Source organism: Mus pahari, chromosome 5 (genome assembly GCF_900095145.1).
Source record: "Mus pahari chromosome 5, PAHARI_EIJ_v1.1, whole genome shotgun sequence".
NCBI classification, from domain to species: domain Eukaryota; kingdom Metazoa; phylum Chordata; class Mammalia; order Rodentia; family Muridae; genus Mus; species Mus pahari.
The window spans coordinates 128709171-128727050 of NC_034594.1; the positions used below are offsets into that span (position 1 = coordinate 128709171).

At 48.1% G+C, this 17880-nt stretch overlaps 1 protein-coding gene across 1 annotated transcript in view; it reads right to left on the reverse strand.

Annotated features, from left to right (window-relative positions):
* Lhx4 (LIM homeobox 4) overlaps positions 1 to 17880 on the reverse strand; it is a 40489-nt gene that overhangs the window by 19493 nt on the left and 3116 nt on the right. The window contains exon 2 of the mRNA XM_021198644.2: positions 3604 to 3775. Within this exon, the coding sequence (XP_021054303.1) occupies positions 3604 to 3775 (172 nt within the window). The remainder of the gene's footprint in view (positions 1 to 3603; positions 3776 to 17880) is intronic.

The window sequence follows — 17880 nt, forward strand, 5'->3', positions numbered from 1 at the left end:
TGCCCTGTCTGTCACCTTGATGGTGACGGAGAGGGAGCTCAGAAGACCTGCTCCCAGGTCTCTCACCCCTGCTCTCCTCAGGCCCTGGCCCTATTACAAGGAGACATACTGAACACACGGTCTGGAAAAGACCTGCTTAACAAATGTAGTGCAACAGGCTTTGGAGCACCTGCTGCATGGAGGGTGGCCCTCCTAGGACAGCCCCATGTCTATGTATCAGTTGGGTGACTCTTCCCTTGGGCTTGAGGATTTTATCTCCTTTGGAGAAGAGGAGCTAAAGACCCAGAAAGCAAGAAACAGCAACCAAAGAAAAACCAACCCACGCTACTGAGCAGGTCAGAAGTTAAATGCCCTGTAAACTCCCCAATCTCCCTAGTAATTCTTCTTTTGGGTATACAACAACATCGCCCCCTGCTGCCTGTGGCCAGTATTGCCAAAGCTCCCATGGTGGAAGGACTGTCCAACCCTAATGGGGGACTCTCTCAGTGCCTGCTCTTTTTCGCTAAGATAGTACACACTCCGAAGGCATTCACTCTCTACATCCTATTCTTGACTTGCATACTGCACATAAAACACACGTGAAGAACAACTCTGTGGCTGTGCAAAACAATAAAGTTATTGCCCTGCTCCTTGTTGCGGGCAAACAGATTATCCCAGGACCTTAGACCTGCAGTGCCAGTGCCAGTCAGCAGAACCGTTGAGTCCTGACCCTGTCCTAGGGCAAGACTATCAGCAGTTGCCAGAAAAGACCACAGTTCTTCCTCTGTTCTCCAAAGAGCAAGAATCCAAAGGATTCTTCCTGGCATTGACCAGTGTCTTCCAGATCCCACATCCAAGAACACACTGTGGCCTGACGAGAGAGTACGTGGTACCTGTCACTTTTTTAAGGGGAGGGGGAAAGGGTTCCCAAGGGATAGCCTGCTCCCTCCTTCCCCTATTCTTACCTAAGATGGGACCTTCAGCATCAGTTTGTGCCCAAGAAGCCTCAGAGAGAGTTGGATGAGGCTCATAAATCAAGCCTCCTCACTGGACGCTTGGGAGGTGCCAATCTTCACCTCTGGTTAATGGCCTTGGCTTTAAGTTCCCTCCTCGCAACACCCCACACAACGCTAATGGCCTGTTTCAGCACTGAACCTGTGGCCAGCTCCCTCCACAGCAGCCTAGACCCAACTCAGCGGAGCAGTCTTGCAGAACAAAGGAAATAATTGCAGCTGCGTTTCCCAGGACACCAAGCAAACGCGTGCGGAAGAAACTATTCAGCAAAGCCCTTGCAAATCCACTGTGGCGCTTACTGTATGCGTCTCAAACGCAACAACAGCACAGGTCCTCAGCCACCAAGGACGATAAGACGGGCTTGCCTGAGGGGGAGAGAGAGAGAGAGAGAGAGAGAGAGAGAGAGAGAGAGAGAGAGAGAGAGAGAGAGAGAGCAGAGGGCGGGATGCCTCCCCAGGGCTTCTACTGTCAGGAGCTGCCATGGAATGGTGGGTAATCCTCCTCCCTGGAACTTGTGCTGAAGCAGGAAGGAAGCGTGAGTGAGAACTGGAAGCCCAGGTCAGAAGCCTCCAAGAAAGCTGCCTGACAGTTCTGTGGGTAAGGAAGGGGCCCTGGGGAAAGAGCGAGCTGGGATCCTGACCTGCGACCTGCGACCTGCGACCTGCGACCTGCGACCTGCGACCTGCGACCTGCGACCTGCGACCTGCACTGTGAGGTAAAGTCTGGAAAGGCTTGTGAACTTCAGGAAGCAGGTGAGGAGGAGTCAGGAGTTGTTGCTACAAGGCCAGGAAAGGGACAAATGAGAGAATCATGGAGGCAGGGCTGGGGTACTCGCCTGAGTGAAGAAGAGCTATGGTGATCCCTCTCCAGCCTCACGAAGCCCCCTCCTGGATCTAGGGAGACCTCTCTCTAGGGAGGTCCTTTCTCCCAGACCCTTGCTTCCCACTCTCTTTCCCAAGCTATAACCAGCTGGACACTGTCAAAACTAGACAGGATCCTGAGGCTATACTGAGGAAGAAAGACCTGGTCCATGGCCCTAACAGCCTCTGCCTCCACCACACCAGGTTAGACCAGCCAGAACCCCTGTGGAGTCTGCTCTCTGACCAGGGGCATCTAAGTATTCAGTTCTGTCTCTGGGTGTCTGAGAAGGTAATCTGGACTTTGCCTTACCTCTAGAGCTCTCTGAGGCTTTCCCCAAATGCAAGGACAAACTGCAAGATGGTATCCTCAACACAAAAGAAGCCACCCCTTCCCCAGCTTCCTCTACACACACACACTCACACACACACACTCACACACACAGTGAAACACACACACACAGTGAAACACACACAGTGAAACACACACAGTGAAACACACACACGCACGCACGCATGCACACACACACACACACACACACACACAGTGAAACACACAATACCAACAGAATCCACCTACAAGGGCTGACACACTGCCCAGCCAGGGCACTATTGAGGCAGCAAGACAGAGACAAACATTGTCACCCACTGGGGAATGGTGCAGTAGCAGGAACAGAAACAGAGAGAGCCAGAGGTGGAGAAAACCAGAGGAAGATGGGAAGAAAGAGAAGGAGTGCCCACTCCCACCCCACAGGAAAAGAAAGGAAGAGACAGGGTCCGTCTCTCCAGGTCCACAGAAGGGATTTGAAAAGCCTCAGACCATCCCCCCCTCCTTATCTCCAGCACACGTGATCAGGAGGCTGTGACTGCCCCTCTCCCAGCTGGCCACTGGTCAGGAACACTGCTGGCCCGGATGAGCCTCCCTGGCAGCCTCACTTTACTCAGGAGCACCAGGCTCAGTGGCATTAATGTGTCACCCCCAGGCTCAGTGGCACTACCGTGTTGCCCCCACACCCTGGGCTTGGTCCTCCTTTGGCTGGATACTCCGTGTTGCCTAAATCACCAGCCTCAGGAATGGGTCCCAGGAAGGAACTAGATGACGGAGAAAATAAATTCTGGGAGTCTCTCACTTGCCCAAAGCCCCAACAGGATTTTCCTGATGAACTCAATCCCAGGATAGAAAGTTCAGGACAGTCTTTAAAGTCAATGTCAAGTGGCATTTCCTCCCAAGAACTTTATGTATGTTACTCTATTTAAAATCAATGTGAAATGAGAGCTCTATTTGCAGCCCCATTGTACAGATAAGCAAACTGAGACACATCAACATTAAGTAACTGACTAAAAGAACACAGCCAACAAGTCGTTTCAAGCCCAGGCAGGGCTGGGCTCCTAACTATCACGTTTACAATCCAGACAATGAAACTTATGGACCCTGGCACCCTCCCGTTACCTCTGAGGCCTGAAAGCAGCTTGAATACTCCTTCAGGTGTAGGGCACAAGCTGAGAATATATGCTCTGAGAGCCTCCTGATTGGGCAAACGCTGAGCCCCAACTCAATGAGACAGAAAGCAAAGTTGGTGAAGCCTAGCCCATGCCCTTTGTCAGATCTCCGCTCTGAAGAGCCCAGGTGAAGTTAAAATGCTAGCTCCCAGGTTGCAATGGGGTTCAGAGGGACTACAATGAAGGGACCTATCCTCCCCATGGCCTGAGAGAAGGCAGAGACAGCTGTGAGGAGCAGTAGGCTGTGACTCACTTGAAGAAATCTTCTTTGCAGTAGACACTCCCAGCCCTGGAGAAGCATCTGTCGGCCAGCTGCATCTGGCAATCTGCGCACTTGAGGCAGGAGCTATGCCAGTGTCTGTCCAGGACCTTCAGGATGAACTTATCCAGGATGTGCTGGTTGCAGCCAGCACACTGGGGAATCTCTATGGAGGGAAGAGAGAGGGAGAGAGTATGAACCTTCAACCAGACCAGGCCCTGAAATGGGGGCCTCACGGGACCCCACCCCCAGGCTGCCCCATTTCCACTACTGGGTAGAAGTTGTATTAAAACATCATCCCAAAGTGAAGTGTCTAGGCATGGACCGAGGCCATCTGGCTTGAGAAGCAAATGCTACCAGGAGTGGGGTTAAGCCAAGGTCCGGGCCTGAGGGTGCTCAAAGGAAACTCAGTCTCTTCATGAGCTGAAAGAGGTACCATGACTCAAACAGCATGTGCCTGGTGATGTTTTTTCCTTTGCTTCACACAGGAAAGTTACACTTTGGTTTTCCAGACTCCCTTCCAGCGTGGGTTCTGAAGTGATAGGGATAGAATCAGGGCCTCACATGTTAGGCAAGTACTCTACAACTGAACTGCATCCCCAATTCCCAGCTTGTGCTTTGATTGAAGCCCACCAACCAGAGGTACTGAAAGGAACTTTCATTCAGAACTGAGGTAAATGGATGACAGCTGAGGAACAGCCTTATATCATACTAGTGCGGGTCTCAGGAGAGTCAAAGAAGAGCTGTGGTCGAAGTACCTTGACCAATCATGGCCAAGGCAATGACGTTCTAGAGGGAAAGGCTTGTCCCTGCACACTCAACATTAAGGTGGCTCCTCTAAGCTGAAAGTCACTCAGCACCTAGCAATGAACCACTGTCCACTACAATAATGAAAGTGGGGGGGTCTGCTGCCTGCAACCGAACTCTAACCATTGCCCCATCCTTTCTATCAGTGACTTCCTGCTGCTCTGTTTTTTTCCATCAAGGTATTGCTTGAGGTTTGATAATATCTTGGAGCATTATTTTAAAATCTGTAAAATGACCAGGTTTCCATGACTGGATGGACAAATCGTGCTAGAGTCTTTAGATATTTTTTCCTATACTCCTACATGGGGGGGGGGGGGAATGTAACAAATAGTAAGAGTAAACGCATAAAGGTTCAAGCATTGCCCCACCCCACCCCCATATACACACTTGTAGGGGCCAGCTTCTACAACCATGACTTTCCCTTATCTGTTATAATTATTTTTTGCTAATTGTTTGCACATAATTACTCCCACTGGAAAGAGGGGTCCCCAGGGATAGGAACAATGTTTCTCTCTCAGCAATTAGCAGGTGCCTGGCATAAGAGTCCAGTTCCACAAGGTTATCTGTGCCACAGCAACTGCTTCCACTCTCACTACCAACACTCACTTGGAAGGGTTCTGTGTTTCCATCCTTCCTTGCTCCACAATGTTGACAAAAGTACCAAACCTGAACAGCTCATGAATCTCGAACATTTGCTACGCATGTCATGCTCAAGAGTGAGATAGTCATTTTAAAATGTTACAGAGGGAAAAAAACAACATATCAAAACCTACATGGCCACTTAGATTTTACCTCACCCTCAACAGGGTGTCTACAGTGAAGAAACAAACAACAAAACACAAAAGGCAGAGGATGTGTGGAGAAGACACCTTAGTGACTATTGAAGGGAATGTAAATGAATGCAACTACTGTGGAAAATCCCATGGCTGTGCCTCAAAAAACTAAAAATAGACCTGGAATATGCCTGCTTGCACCATTCCTAAATATATATCCTAAGGAAGGGCCGACAGCACACAATTGAGGTGCCTACATACCCATGGTTCGCACTGCACTCCACAACAGTGGCATTGTGGGATTGGCCTGGCTGTCCGTCCACAGGTGAATGGATAAAGAAAATAGGATATGGGGCTAGAGAGGCTGCTGAGCAGGTAAGAGCACTTCCTGGTCTTCCAGAGGACCTAAGTTTGATTCCCAGTACCACATCAGGAGGCTCTCAAATAGCCATATAGATGTAACGCCCTCTTCTGGCCTTTGTAGGCACCTGCACACATTTAGCATACACACAAAGACACGTGCACATATAGAGAAAATAAATGTAAAGGATAAAAGAAAATGGAGCAGAACATGGTGGTGTGTACCTTTAATCCTGCCACCCACAAGGCAGCAGCATAGTGAGCTGCTGTCACAAGGCAGGGAGGGGTATATTTACATATGTAATTTTTGTTCATTCATTAATAATGAAATTAGATTTAGCAGATTCTAAGTTCTTTTAAAGATGGAGCTGGAGCCGGGCGGTGGTGGCGCATGCCTTTAATCCCAGCACTTGGGAAGCAGAAGCAGGCGAATTTCTGAGTTCAAGGCCTGCCTGGTATCCAGAGTGAGTTCTAGGACAGCCAGGGCTATACAGAGAAACCCTGTCTCCAGAAGGAAAAACAAAAAACAAACAAGGGCTGGTGAAATGGCTCAGTGGTTAACAGCACCGACTGCACTTCTGAAGGTCCTGAGTTCAAATCCCAGCAACCACATGGTGGTCCACAACCATCTGTAATGAAATTTGATGCCCTCTTCTGGGGTGTCTGAAGGCAGCTACAGTGTACTCACATATAATAAATAAATTTTAAAAACAAACAAACAAACAAAAAAGATGGAGCTGGAGATAAGGCTCAGAAGTTAAAGGCTCACAGGGGGCTGGAGTTATGTTTCCAGCCTGTGGTGGCTCACAACCATCCTTAACTCCACTTTCAGATGATCTAATATCCATTTCTGACATCTGCAGAGAACAGCCAGGCGCATGGTGCACAGGCACACATTCCAGCAAAACACTCATACACATAAAATAAATTAATTAATAAAAAAATAAGCCTAAAGTAGAAGCGTACTAGGTATACCTGTAATTTGGGAGGTGGAGGTGGAAGGATGGGGAGTTCAAGGACAGCCTGAGTTACATAGAAAATGTGATCCCAGTCTGGGTTCCATGCGATCCTGTCAGAAGGAAAGAAAGAAAAGAGGGAAAGAAAAGAACGGAATGGAATAGAAAAGATGTTCTGTGAAGGGTGGGAGATGTGGGGACAGAGACCTAGAAAGAGTATGAGGTAAGCAGACATGATCAAAATACATCATGTACATGTATGAAAACCTCACAGTGAAACTCAATATTATGTACAATTAATGTACGCTAACAAAAAAAAAAATCTCAAAAACATCCATGTTCATAGAAAGCTTTCTTAACTCTCAAGACACTTGTTTGAGCTTGGGATACTTGCTAAACCCCATCAATAGCGGTAACACCCAAGAGGCCACCTTGGAGCCATTAAGCCCCAACCTCCCACTTTAGAGCCTAAGGATCACCAGCATCCATTTGAAAATCAGATCTGCTGGTCAGGGTAGCTCCCTGACTCCCAGGCCAAGAAAGAGACGTGCAGGCTGGACACTTGATCATCATTAGTTTGTATTCTAGGACTTCTTTCTTTTTACTTTACAGATTTTTTTTTTCCAAGTCAGGAATGTGGCACACACCTGTTATCCCAGCACTTGGAAAGTCTAAGCAGAAGGATTAAGAGTTTAAAAACAGATTAGGCAAGACCCTGTCTCAAACAATCCTCTGCGAGAAAGGCATAAAAAAATAAAATAAAATAAAATAAACCGGAGTATTTACAAAGGACTTCTGATGGCTCATACAGCAACTTAACAAGAGAGATGGGGAGGACACAGGGTAAAGCGTGGATTCTAGTACCAGACTGTCTGCATTTGCACCCTGGCTCTGCTTTGTCACCTTGGGCAGATGACCAGTCTGCCTCAGCTCCTCGCTTGGAAAACTGGGGTGACGTGGCCAACACTTCCTCTCAGGCTTAGCTGAGGTGAAGGACTCAGCACGTGGGGAAAAGTCAGGGCGAGGCACACAGCCTTCCTCCCTCGGGGTTCTCGGTGATTACAAGATGGGTTAGCTGTTCTTAGAGATGGAAAGTCTTGCCAGTCTGTCTGTGGGCTTCACCTCTCTGGACCTTCATAACCTTTTCTCCCAAACGCCTCATTGCCCTCCAGTGCAGATCGTGGGACAAGCCAGAAAAGCTTGGGGCATACCTGCGTGCCTGAAGTATTTATCCAGCTACTCCTGAGGTCTCTACCTGGGGCCACCTGAGGTCTCCACCTGGGGGTGGGGCACAGAGCAGAGGGGCTGTTGGGGAAAGGCTTGGAAAGAGTGCTGGCCAGGAGAGACTGCGTGTAAGCACAGCACAGCGGTGAAGAGCCAGGTCAAACCCAGCCTCCAACAAGGGGCTGTGGCTCCCGAAGGGGAGGGGTTAGGTTGGAGGTTAGCTGGGATGCATGCTCGCTCCCACACATCCGTCAGGGAAAGGCAGACAACTCAGAAGCCTTCCAGCTCAAAGAAGTAATCAAGGACAAAAGATGCAGAGAGGAAGAAAGCTGAACGACAAGGATACGGAGGGGCGGGTCACAGTACAGCACTTTGGCCACTTGACTGTTGATTGTCGGCTGCGCCAACCACCTGCCACCGCCGGGCATCACCTCCCCGCCTCCCTGCAACCCCTCCCCAGCCCCGCTGTCGCAGAAGAACACAGTTGGTTACACTCGGTCCCGATGGCTCATCCGGGACTTCTTTGTGGGACCGAGTGAGCCTGGACCTGGATTCTGAGCAGAGAACTTGGGCTATGCAGCCGCCTCCCCCTTGGCTCCAGGACCCAATTGTTTAGTCTACTCGGTGCGACTGCTTTGGTACGACTGTATTTCTCCTCCAAGCTACAAATGCATGTGATGAGGGCGAGGATGTATGGCCATAAAATTTATTTCGAGCAAGGTACCTAGCGAGAGACTTAATATGATGGGTATTCGAGAGAGAATACATTAGGGCTAATGTATGCAGGGAGCAGCGCCGGGGCGGGAGCGCAGAGCACAAGGCGAAGAAGCACTGAAGGCTAATAGGAGACCCAGTCTGCAGCTAGCAGACATCACAGCTGGGCAGGCTGGGACATCCAGCTAGCCATGACCAGGGGATGTCTGGGGACCAAACTAGACCCTTGGGTTTGATACAAATATAAGGTATAGATTAAGGACACGTTTTATGTTAACAACCCTTCCGAATACAAACAAACCCTTCCAAATACATTCCACTATCAACTGAGAGAGATGACAGGGACACAGAAAGGGGGAGATCTTAAAGTAAAAATAAGTTAGAAACAGTTGCGAAGCCCAGGAAGAATAATAAAACTGGGTATGGAGGGCCTCTTGTGGACTGTAGCAGGCATATTTTAAGTTTAGCTTCACACAGTGAAGCAGGAAGGGTCGTGTCATCCTCTCTAACAGATGAGGAAGTGTCTGCAGGGTCAGCAGCATTTCCAGAGACTACTGTGTGGGCATGAGGACCCAGCCTAAGCCTGGATGTACTCTTTAAGATGGGCTAACCCAGGCCACTGAAGGGGCCTGACCACCTTACATTTGTAGATAGGAAATGTAGACAGACTCTTGCGCTACCTAACATTTGAGCAGATGCAAATTTCCAAGACATAAATTTAGGATTTGTGTCATGGGATGACTACCTGATGCTCAGGGGAGGGCTGGGAGCAGGAAGAGCACTTCAGCTGGGAGGTGCTGGCTTGTTGATGGCACCTGTCAATTTCAGACCCTCCCTTCCCTCCGAAGGTGCTGACCTATGAACTCAGACCCCACATTCTTATATACACAATCTCATTTGATTAGTAAAAAATGAAAAGTATCTAGACCTTTTCCAAAGAGTTACAATATCTTTTTTTAGTATAATGACTTATTATTGATGTTATTATTATACGTTTATGATTGGGAAAGCCTAACCAGGACAGAAGTCATATACTCTTCCCACCAAGAATAAAGCTGTAGCCACACCATTTTAGAGGCCTGGGACTCTCCAGCTCCCCAGTAAGCTCAACTTCTAGCAGTATTTAGTAACACCACAAAGTCCTCCTTTGGAAACTGGAATTGAGAAAGATCTTTGGAGTCACTACAGACAGGCTGTAATCTGTAAATTTAATCCCCTCTAAGAGGAGTTATTTCATCTGAAGTGGAAGCTTTGATCCTAGCTGCGCATTAGGTGTGGTGATCTCTGCTAACGCTCCGCAGACAGGAGACTCGGGCTTAGAAAGACAGAGAAACTCTGGAATAGCCAAGGAAGGAAGTCATGATTCTGGACACTACACACCAGAGCTTCCAGTGTCCTGCAGAGCGCTCAGGCGTGGAGTTAGGCCCAGCTGCATGTACACATAGGCATGCTAACTATCTATGCAGACCTCCTCACATACAGCCACATACAGGGGCTCAATGTACTATATGGGCATGTGCACGTATAAACAGTCACAGACAAACAAAGATACACCCTGAGACACATACATATACACAAGCCTAATTTGGCTGGATTCTGTCGCTTTATAAAGAGGGTAAATGAAGGCAAACAGAGATTGTCTTGAAACTGCTGTTTTGCAGTGACTAGAAGAAGATAGATGAGCCACTAGCCAAAGGATGCACACACTTAGAATGCATACATACCCACACACATATTCACAAATACTTAAAGAGATACTATGTAATCTAGATGTGCACAGATGCAAACAGGTCACCTGTTTTACACACAAACATGCACATATCCATAGGCCAAGGCGTTTTTAGTTTTGGCAAAGAGCCAAGTCTGCAGTCAAGCTTGTCAAAAGAAAACCACTATTAACTGAGGGAGCTGTCCAGCCTGGGGTGGCTGGAGAGTGCACAGGAGTGCCCCAGAAACCCACCAGGAGGGGAGTGGGGGGACTGGGAGAGGGACACACACATACACAGAGAGAGAGAGAGAGAGAGAGAGAGAGAGAGAGAGAGAGAGAGAGAGAGAGAGATCAAAACTCCTGAGTGATTTTGAAAGCTTTCAAAGCTGTGTCAAGTTTGGACCTTCAAACCCTTAGGTCTGCTCTGTTGCTTAGAGACCAGAGACAGATCCACATGCAGATCCCAGATGTGAGCAAATTACTAAACTTCTTTGAACCTCAGTTTTCTTATGCCTAAAATGGGAGTGAGTGATAGCACCTGTCCGTGATTGCCAGGTTGTGACCCCATGAGCTGAGTACTGACCACCTAGCTCAACAACACCATTGTCCAACCATTAGCTCCCCTCTGCCTGGTCTCATAGCCAGTCACCAAAAAGGTGGTTTATGTATTTGAGATGAACCAAGATTGGGTCAGGACCGGAGCTGTAGCTCCATCGTAGACACTTGCTTGGCAAGAACAAGCCTCTTAAGTTCACCTTCTGGTACTGTCAGGGAAAAAGAAAAAAACAACCAACCAAACAACAAACAACAAAACCCTACTTCACATCTCACCATCCCCCCATACCTTTCTTCACTGATACACTCAAACTCCACTCCCTGACTTCTAACATCCAGACGCACACTCCTTTCAAACTCCTAGAGGATGGGAGACAATGCAATTGCAAGACTCTCATCTCTTTGGGAAAGAGAAATCTAGCAGCCGCCTCCCTGGGATGAGGTATGTGCTGGTGAGAATGGAACAGGTTCTGATGAGCATGAAGCTTCAATCATTGTTCTTAGGGATGCTGAAATGTCCAAAAGATTATAGAGTTTTCCCTGGAACCATAAATCCAGTTCCTCCTCAGGAGCCTACAAGACTCACAAGGCTGCCCACAAAGTTCCTGAAGTATTTGATGGAGAGCCAGGGGAGGCTTAGTTTTCACACTGGCTCAATAGAAAGTGGGTTGCTCTTTCAAGCCCCCAATTCCTCCACCAGCAGTTTCTTCGGGAAGTTGGGAAAGGAAGCCTGGTGTGATCTGCAGCATATCAAGTCACTCATGCCCTTTCAAGATAGCTACCTACCTGTGTGTATCTTTTTTTTCACTTCCAAGAAACTGCTCTTAAGGAACCAGAGGCCACCAGCAAACGTTTCTGAGGGTATGTGTTTACATGATCGATTTTAATTCCTTGAAAAATGGTGTTTTCTATCTCTTTGGTCACAGAAGGTCAATTGGGTAGAAGGAGGGAAAAAAATCACTAAGGAGACTACCACACACCCAGCAATGCCTTCTAAAATGTACTTAAGAAAATGCCCCTTCCTGGGTAAATGAGTCTAGGTTTCAAATCTTTCCAGTGGGATCGCAATGCTGATGCATGGCTCTGGTGTTTTTAAAGCAAGTTAGTTTACACCGACAGGAATCCTGTCCCTTTGCCCATGTTGTGTTGCCAGATTAACATTTTGCAAAATCTGAACTTGCAGTCTTTATAGGGTACTGCCTTTTAACTGCCTTTTGGATGGATACAGTTCAGTTTTTCATAATAGAGCTCCCGCAGTCTGGGAGCTCGGAATGGGGTTTCTTCTAGTTGCTATGTGGAAGATGCTTCCATGGCTCCCTGCTTGTAGACCCCACACTACTCTTCCCACTAGATGGTTGTGAGGCTAAGGCACAGGCTTGGGGGCTGAACTGGGGCTAGGACCTTCTTTGTTTCCAAGACAGTTTCTAGGGCTGACTGAAGATCATGGCTTCCACATTATCACCTCTCTCTGAGGCTTCCCTCCTCAGTTCTCTTACAGGTGACTTAACTAAATAAGTAGTTGGTTGGTGTAAATTCAAGTTAGTTGATTTTAAATTTAAGTTTCTTTACTGACTTTTAAAATGGGCACGAAGGAAACTCATATACAACTAAAATACCATGCTCACACTTTTCTCAAACATTTCCATCCCTGCCTTCTATGGAAGAAGAAGAAAATGAAGGTTGGAGAGGTTCCCTAAGAACAAAGCAGGGAGCCTTTCTTTAAAATTCTGGGCTTGGGAAGATAACAGTGTGGAAGTTCATTGGTTCAGTCTGGAAATGATCAGTTCTAAAGTGTTTCCATGAGCTAAGACAGGACTTACCAAACAATAGCACCCTCGCCTAACTCTCCCCTGAGTTCTGAAACATTTAAATCTTCTAAGCAGCAGGTCAGACATAAAGCTTTTTTGAAATTAAATTACAGTCTTGTTCCTGGACAATTGCTTCAAAAATAAACTTTCCAGTTCAAAGTTGTCACCATTACTGCTGGCAGTAGAATCTTATTTTCTGATCACTTGCTCTTTCTTAAGTTGCCTGATGACTGTGATCTATAGAACTGAGGGCTGGTTTATCCAGCAGTTTACAACTAGAATGCCTAAGTCCCAGGATTCAGTCCTACGAGACAAATCATGACTAGATGCCTGTGGCATTCCCCACCTTCCTCCTGACTCTATGTTACTGAAGACATTTAGTTCATTTTATTGGACAATTTATAATTACTTCTTAACATTTTTATTTATTCTATTGTGCTTTCAAGAGATACTAGTATAACTTTCCAAAACATCATAAAATCATAAGTGATTTTCATAACCTAGTAGAAGTCATCTAAAATCAGCTTGGCCCGAGCACAGAGTTATGATATTAATTATTTAAAACCAAATGGAAAAGATGCGCTGAACATCATGATGTCTGGAGGTGGATTACACAGAAACAAAGGCCAAGCCACAAAAATGTTGGGGGGAAAAAAAATCCTAATTTAAAAATTGGCATCACATCTCTACATGATTATATTTATACGCTTAAAATATGTTAATCTACAAGTGTCTTATTATCTAATTTCTTCATTTCCTCTTAGTTTGTTTCAAGGACTGTCTTAATGACTAGAAGGCTGGTGTCAGCTGTCCTTCCCTCCAGCTCCCTTCCATTTCTTTCTAGTTCTCTTTCCCCAGCAGATCTTATCTGCTCACTTGGGAGACTGGAGTCTTTTCAAAAACTTCCTTTATTCTGTTTCTGCTTAGACCTAGACCGTTCCAAAAAAACCCAACAAAAACAAAAACAAGCAAACAAATAATCTAGCTCTTTAATGAAAGAGTAAATTAAAATGGATCTAGAGATCAGTTCGATGTTACCATTTTAAAGCTGTAATTTTCATACTATTTTAATATGAGTACAGCAGCAAAATAGCACACGAATGTCATATGCAGAGAAAAGATAATCTTCCAGAAGATAGACTGTCATGGAATTAGTATCCTTTGCTGGTATATAAAATATTCTGGCAACTGTAAATAAAACAGAAAAATACACTAAGCCGACCCAAGGCTGTCTGGGAGATGCTGTAGACACATCCCTATCTCTATTGCCCTTTCCCATCTGATCATTCCTAAATCTCCACACAGTATTTTTCCGATGTCACATTCTGTAGCAATGTCCCATATGTTTGGCAGCCTCTCCCTCAGAAGAAGAAACTTCCAATTAATTTGGCTGTGAAGTTTTGCTCTATTTGTCTATCCTCCAGAACCAATCCCTTAACCCCCCCCCAACATTAGAATTAAAGCAAATTATAATTAAAGGGCATCTGGGGGGTGAGGTACTGCAGTAAAACATCTGTGGCTAGACCCAGCTTGACAGATAATAGGGAGCCTGGTTTTAAAAAAAAAAAAAAAAAAAAAAAAAAAAGTCTAAGAAATAGTAGCAGAAGCAGGAACTCACCTCTCAGGATGGCCATCCAGTCTGTCCCTAACACAGTTAACCAAGTACATTTTGCAAGGGAGAATCAATTTCAGTTTTGCCAATTAAGGCCAACCTGGCCACCTACCACCACCAACTGCTTCAAAATGGTTGGCAGATGCTCCATTTTGACGAGGGACCCCCCTATAAAACTCAAGGTCCAAAAAAAGTGAAGCTCTCCACCCGTATCTATTTGCAGCTGATTTCTCCCCTGCCTGGTCCAAGGCAGCACCTTACAGACACCTGGAACCTTGTGTTGTCAATCCCTTTGATCCTGCACCAGGGGCAGGAGCCGGGTCCCACCACCCTGAAAGGTTGCTGGTGTACCACCTCTAACAAACCCCTTGTGTTGTGAATTTCGGCGCCATCCCACATTCCTGCAAAGACTTCTGTAAGAATAAAAGGGGTGGAAGAAGAGAGATGGGGAGGGGAGTAACCAAGATGAAAGAGGACTTTCAAGCCACAGAGCCCGGGTGGGCCCTGTCTGCACCCATCTGTATTATGGGTATTGCTAATACTAATTCCGGGAAGGAAGGAAAGGCAGAAAGTCACTGCAGAGGTAAATAGAGCCCTTATCAAGACATCTCCAAATGCATGCAGATGCGCCTTGTGCTGCCACAGCAAACTGCAGCTTTAGAGTCTTTCTAACCTTGATTTTCCAAAATGAGTAACATCTCACACTCTTTCCTCCCCATCAGCTTCGTACACCCACAGCTTCTCAGCTCTATTCTTGATAAATTTCCCTAATTGTAAGAAATGACTCAAGGTCCCTTCATCCAATCCTCTCCACCCTCTGCTACCTCTTCAATTAGAAGGGTACCCGCATTTCCCAGCTAGAGAAACCCACCAAATAGTCACCATATTGGTCCCCTCAAACCCAAGTCTTAAAGGACATTTTTAAGGCAACAGAAAGTACCCTTAATCCCAGTTAATTAATTGTCCACTTCTGCAGGACTGCAAGCGGCTGCCCTCGCTGCTGGCCTCCTCCTCCTCCGCAGTACTGGGCACTCTCCCGCTGTCCAGCTCGCCTGCTAATGCGGGTGGTAGGTAATCGCTAATTGACTGTAACTGTGGAGCGAAAGCGCACTAAAATCCGAAGCAAATGGTAAATTGGGACAATGCAAATATTTAGGACTTGAGGCTGTCTACACCTGGTCAGCAGGGTCATCAGGTCACTGTGCAAACACTGTCGCTCATGCTTTTGTCTACGCAATGGGAAGCGATTGCTTTGTGGGAGTCCCACCTCTCCGGGTTCCCGCTTCACCTGCAGAAAGACTCGGGCTTAAAATCATTCTGGAATTTGCAATCAGATTGCGGGGCTCAACGACGTCTGGAGAGCTCCCGGCTCCCTAATCCCCACAGCATTCAGCCCACATTCTTGCCTTAACCTCCTTTGTCAGGGGGAAGGCCGTCCAGGCCGCTTGCCCTCCCCTAACTTCCTGCGGCTTATCTTATGCCTTCTTTCCTAATATTTCTTTCTCATTAGTTGCGCCTTCGGATCTCTTTAAAAGGACGTTGCTCTTGTTGTATAAAAGTAACCTTAATCTTTTTTTTTTTTTCTGGTAAAGTCCGGTCCTGGAAGGGCACCGATGAAGCCCACGCCTGGTCCTAAGTCAAGTGTCGCCTTCTGGAACCGCGTGTGTCACTCAGGACCGGTGCGGGCTCGCCTTCGCCGGCAAGGGGTTGCCAACTGGTGCCTCTGCCACGGGCCGAGCATCACCCTAGGTCCACCCAAAGTCTTTGATTTGTTTTCTTAAGACAGCGAGGTTCCAGGCTTCTTCAAGTCCTCAACAAAGGAGCCGAGATTCGAACCCGGCGAAAGGAGCGGGCCGTGAGACCTATTGCTGGCCGCCTCCTTGCTAGGGGAGGAAGCAGTGGCTTCCAGGAGGTGATCAGCGTTTCCTAAGGACAGCGGTGTCCTGCGGGAGCTCGGGGCTGGCGCCACTCTTCATTTCGGTCTTCACCGGAGTTGGGCGTGAATTGGGCGCGGGCCGCCCAGGAGGTCGCAGCACGGCCTCTTTGGCGCGGTCCGCTCTGACCCTCGAGCACCTGCGGCTCCTCCCCTCGCGGAGACAGTCAGTCCTGGCCGACGCTCAGAAACGAGAAATTTGTCCCAGGCTCGGCCACCGCAGTTAGATCATACCTCGGGGTACAAGAATGACCCCAGAAGAGGAAGCGCGAGTGGAGCCGAGGGTAGAGAAAAGGGGCCAAGTGCGCAACCAGGGACAGTGGCCGCAAGCACTCCCGTCCTGTCCCACTCAAGCCCGCCACCTTACTGTCCCGGACGCGGTGCGCGCAAAATTCTGAAAGACAATCGCGGTGGCACCTGCCTACATCGGCGACTGTCCCCCCAAACAAGTGGAGCACACACTTGCGCAGGAGCACGCGCCGCCTGCAAAAGCGCGAAAAGGAATCCAGCACTGTCGCCAGGGCCACCCAGGCCCAAGGTGCCCGCAGGGTAGAGAGAGGTCACACGGGTCACGCTCCCAGACCCAAACACGCCACTCCCGCCTAACACCACTGCAGCCAAGCAAAGTAGCCAGCTCCAAATTAGAGCCGGATTCCCTGCCTCACTTCTGACTCTGCGACTTCCCGGGACATTGAGGAACTGCTGCGCGTAGACCTTTGCCCTTCGCCCACTTCACCCTCTCTACCGCGGTGTCCATGATGAGGGTTAATCGTTAAATCTACAGCCGGGGCATAAGGGGCCGCGTGACTTCCCAAATCCGCTCTCACTGTCATCTTAAAAGGGACTGCCAGAGACAGCTCGCCCCTTCACGTCTAAACTACCCATTGTCCTAACTTAGAGTTGCGGTCACAGGGGTCTCTTCACGTTGTCTTCTATTTATAAGTCTGGCGGAGGACTGGGCAAAAAACACCCCAGGCTTGAAGCGCTAGCGGGGATAAGCATCCTGAACAAGGAAAATAAAATAGGCTCATTTTGAGTTGTGTGTGGGGTGTGTGTGTGTGTGTGTGTGTGTGTGTGAATGGGATTCCTGCAGCGCACTGTGCCCGACTGAAATTCCCGATCAGAATCTGTTGACTTTCTCACATGTCAACATTCAGTTTTTGTGGGGTCTTCCTCCCGCCGGGAGACAAGGCAGAAACGGAGGGAAGAGCGCTCGCAGCTTCCGAGAGAAGTCCTGACCTAGAAAAAAGGTCCCCGCCCCAAGGCAGCGATCAGGATTGTAAACCATGCCTGGAAGACAGGATTCGGGACTCGCAGAAACGCTGCAGCTCACGATTTTACTACTCCTGCCCGGCTGGTCCTTTCCTTCTCCCGCCTCGGTTTACCCCCACTTGCTGGCCAGCAATCCTCCTTCCCCAGTTTCCACCGCCCTTCCCCTTGATCCCAAGGAATAGGAGTGTGAAGATGGCTTCAAACACAGGGCAAAGGGTAGACAATGCTCCGCACCTTCCTATGCATCTGACTTTTCTAAATGTCTTTTAGTGGGGGAGAGGGGCCAGGCCGGCGGTATCCAGGTGCCCAGCGGCAGTGGGGACTGAGGGGCAGGTGCTGGGAAGATTCACTCACCTGCAGCCCCTAACTCATCCATACCGCCCCCAGAAAGACACCTACATCGAGCTCCCTCAAAATGAACCTAGAAGTAACCTTGCGTGTGTCATCAGAGGAACAAGAGGGCCACCTGCCTTAAGAAGCGGTGGTTTGAAGTTCCTTAGAAAACACCAGCTGGAAGGGAGAAGAGGGGGCCAAAGGGAGACCTAAGCA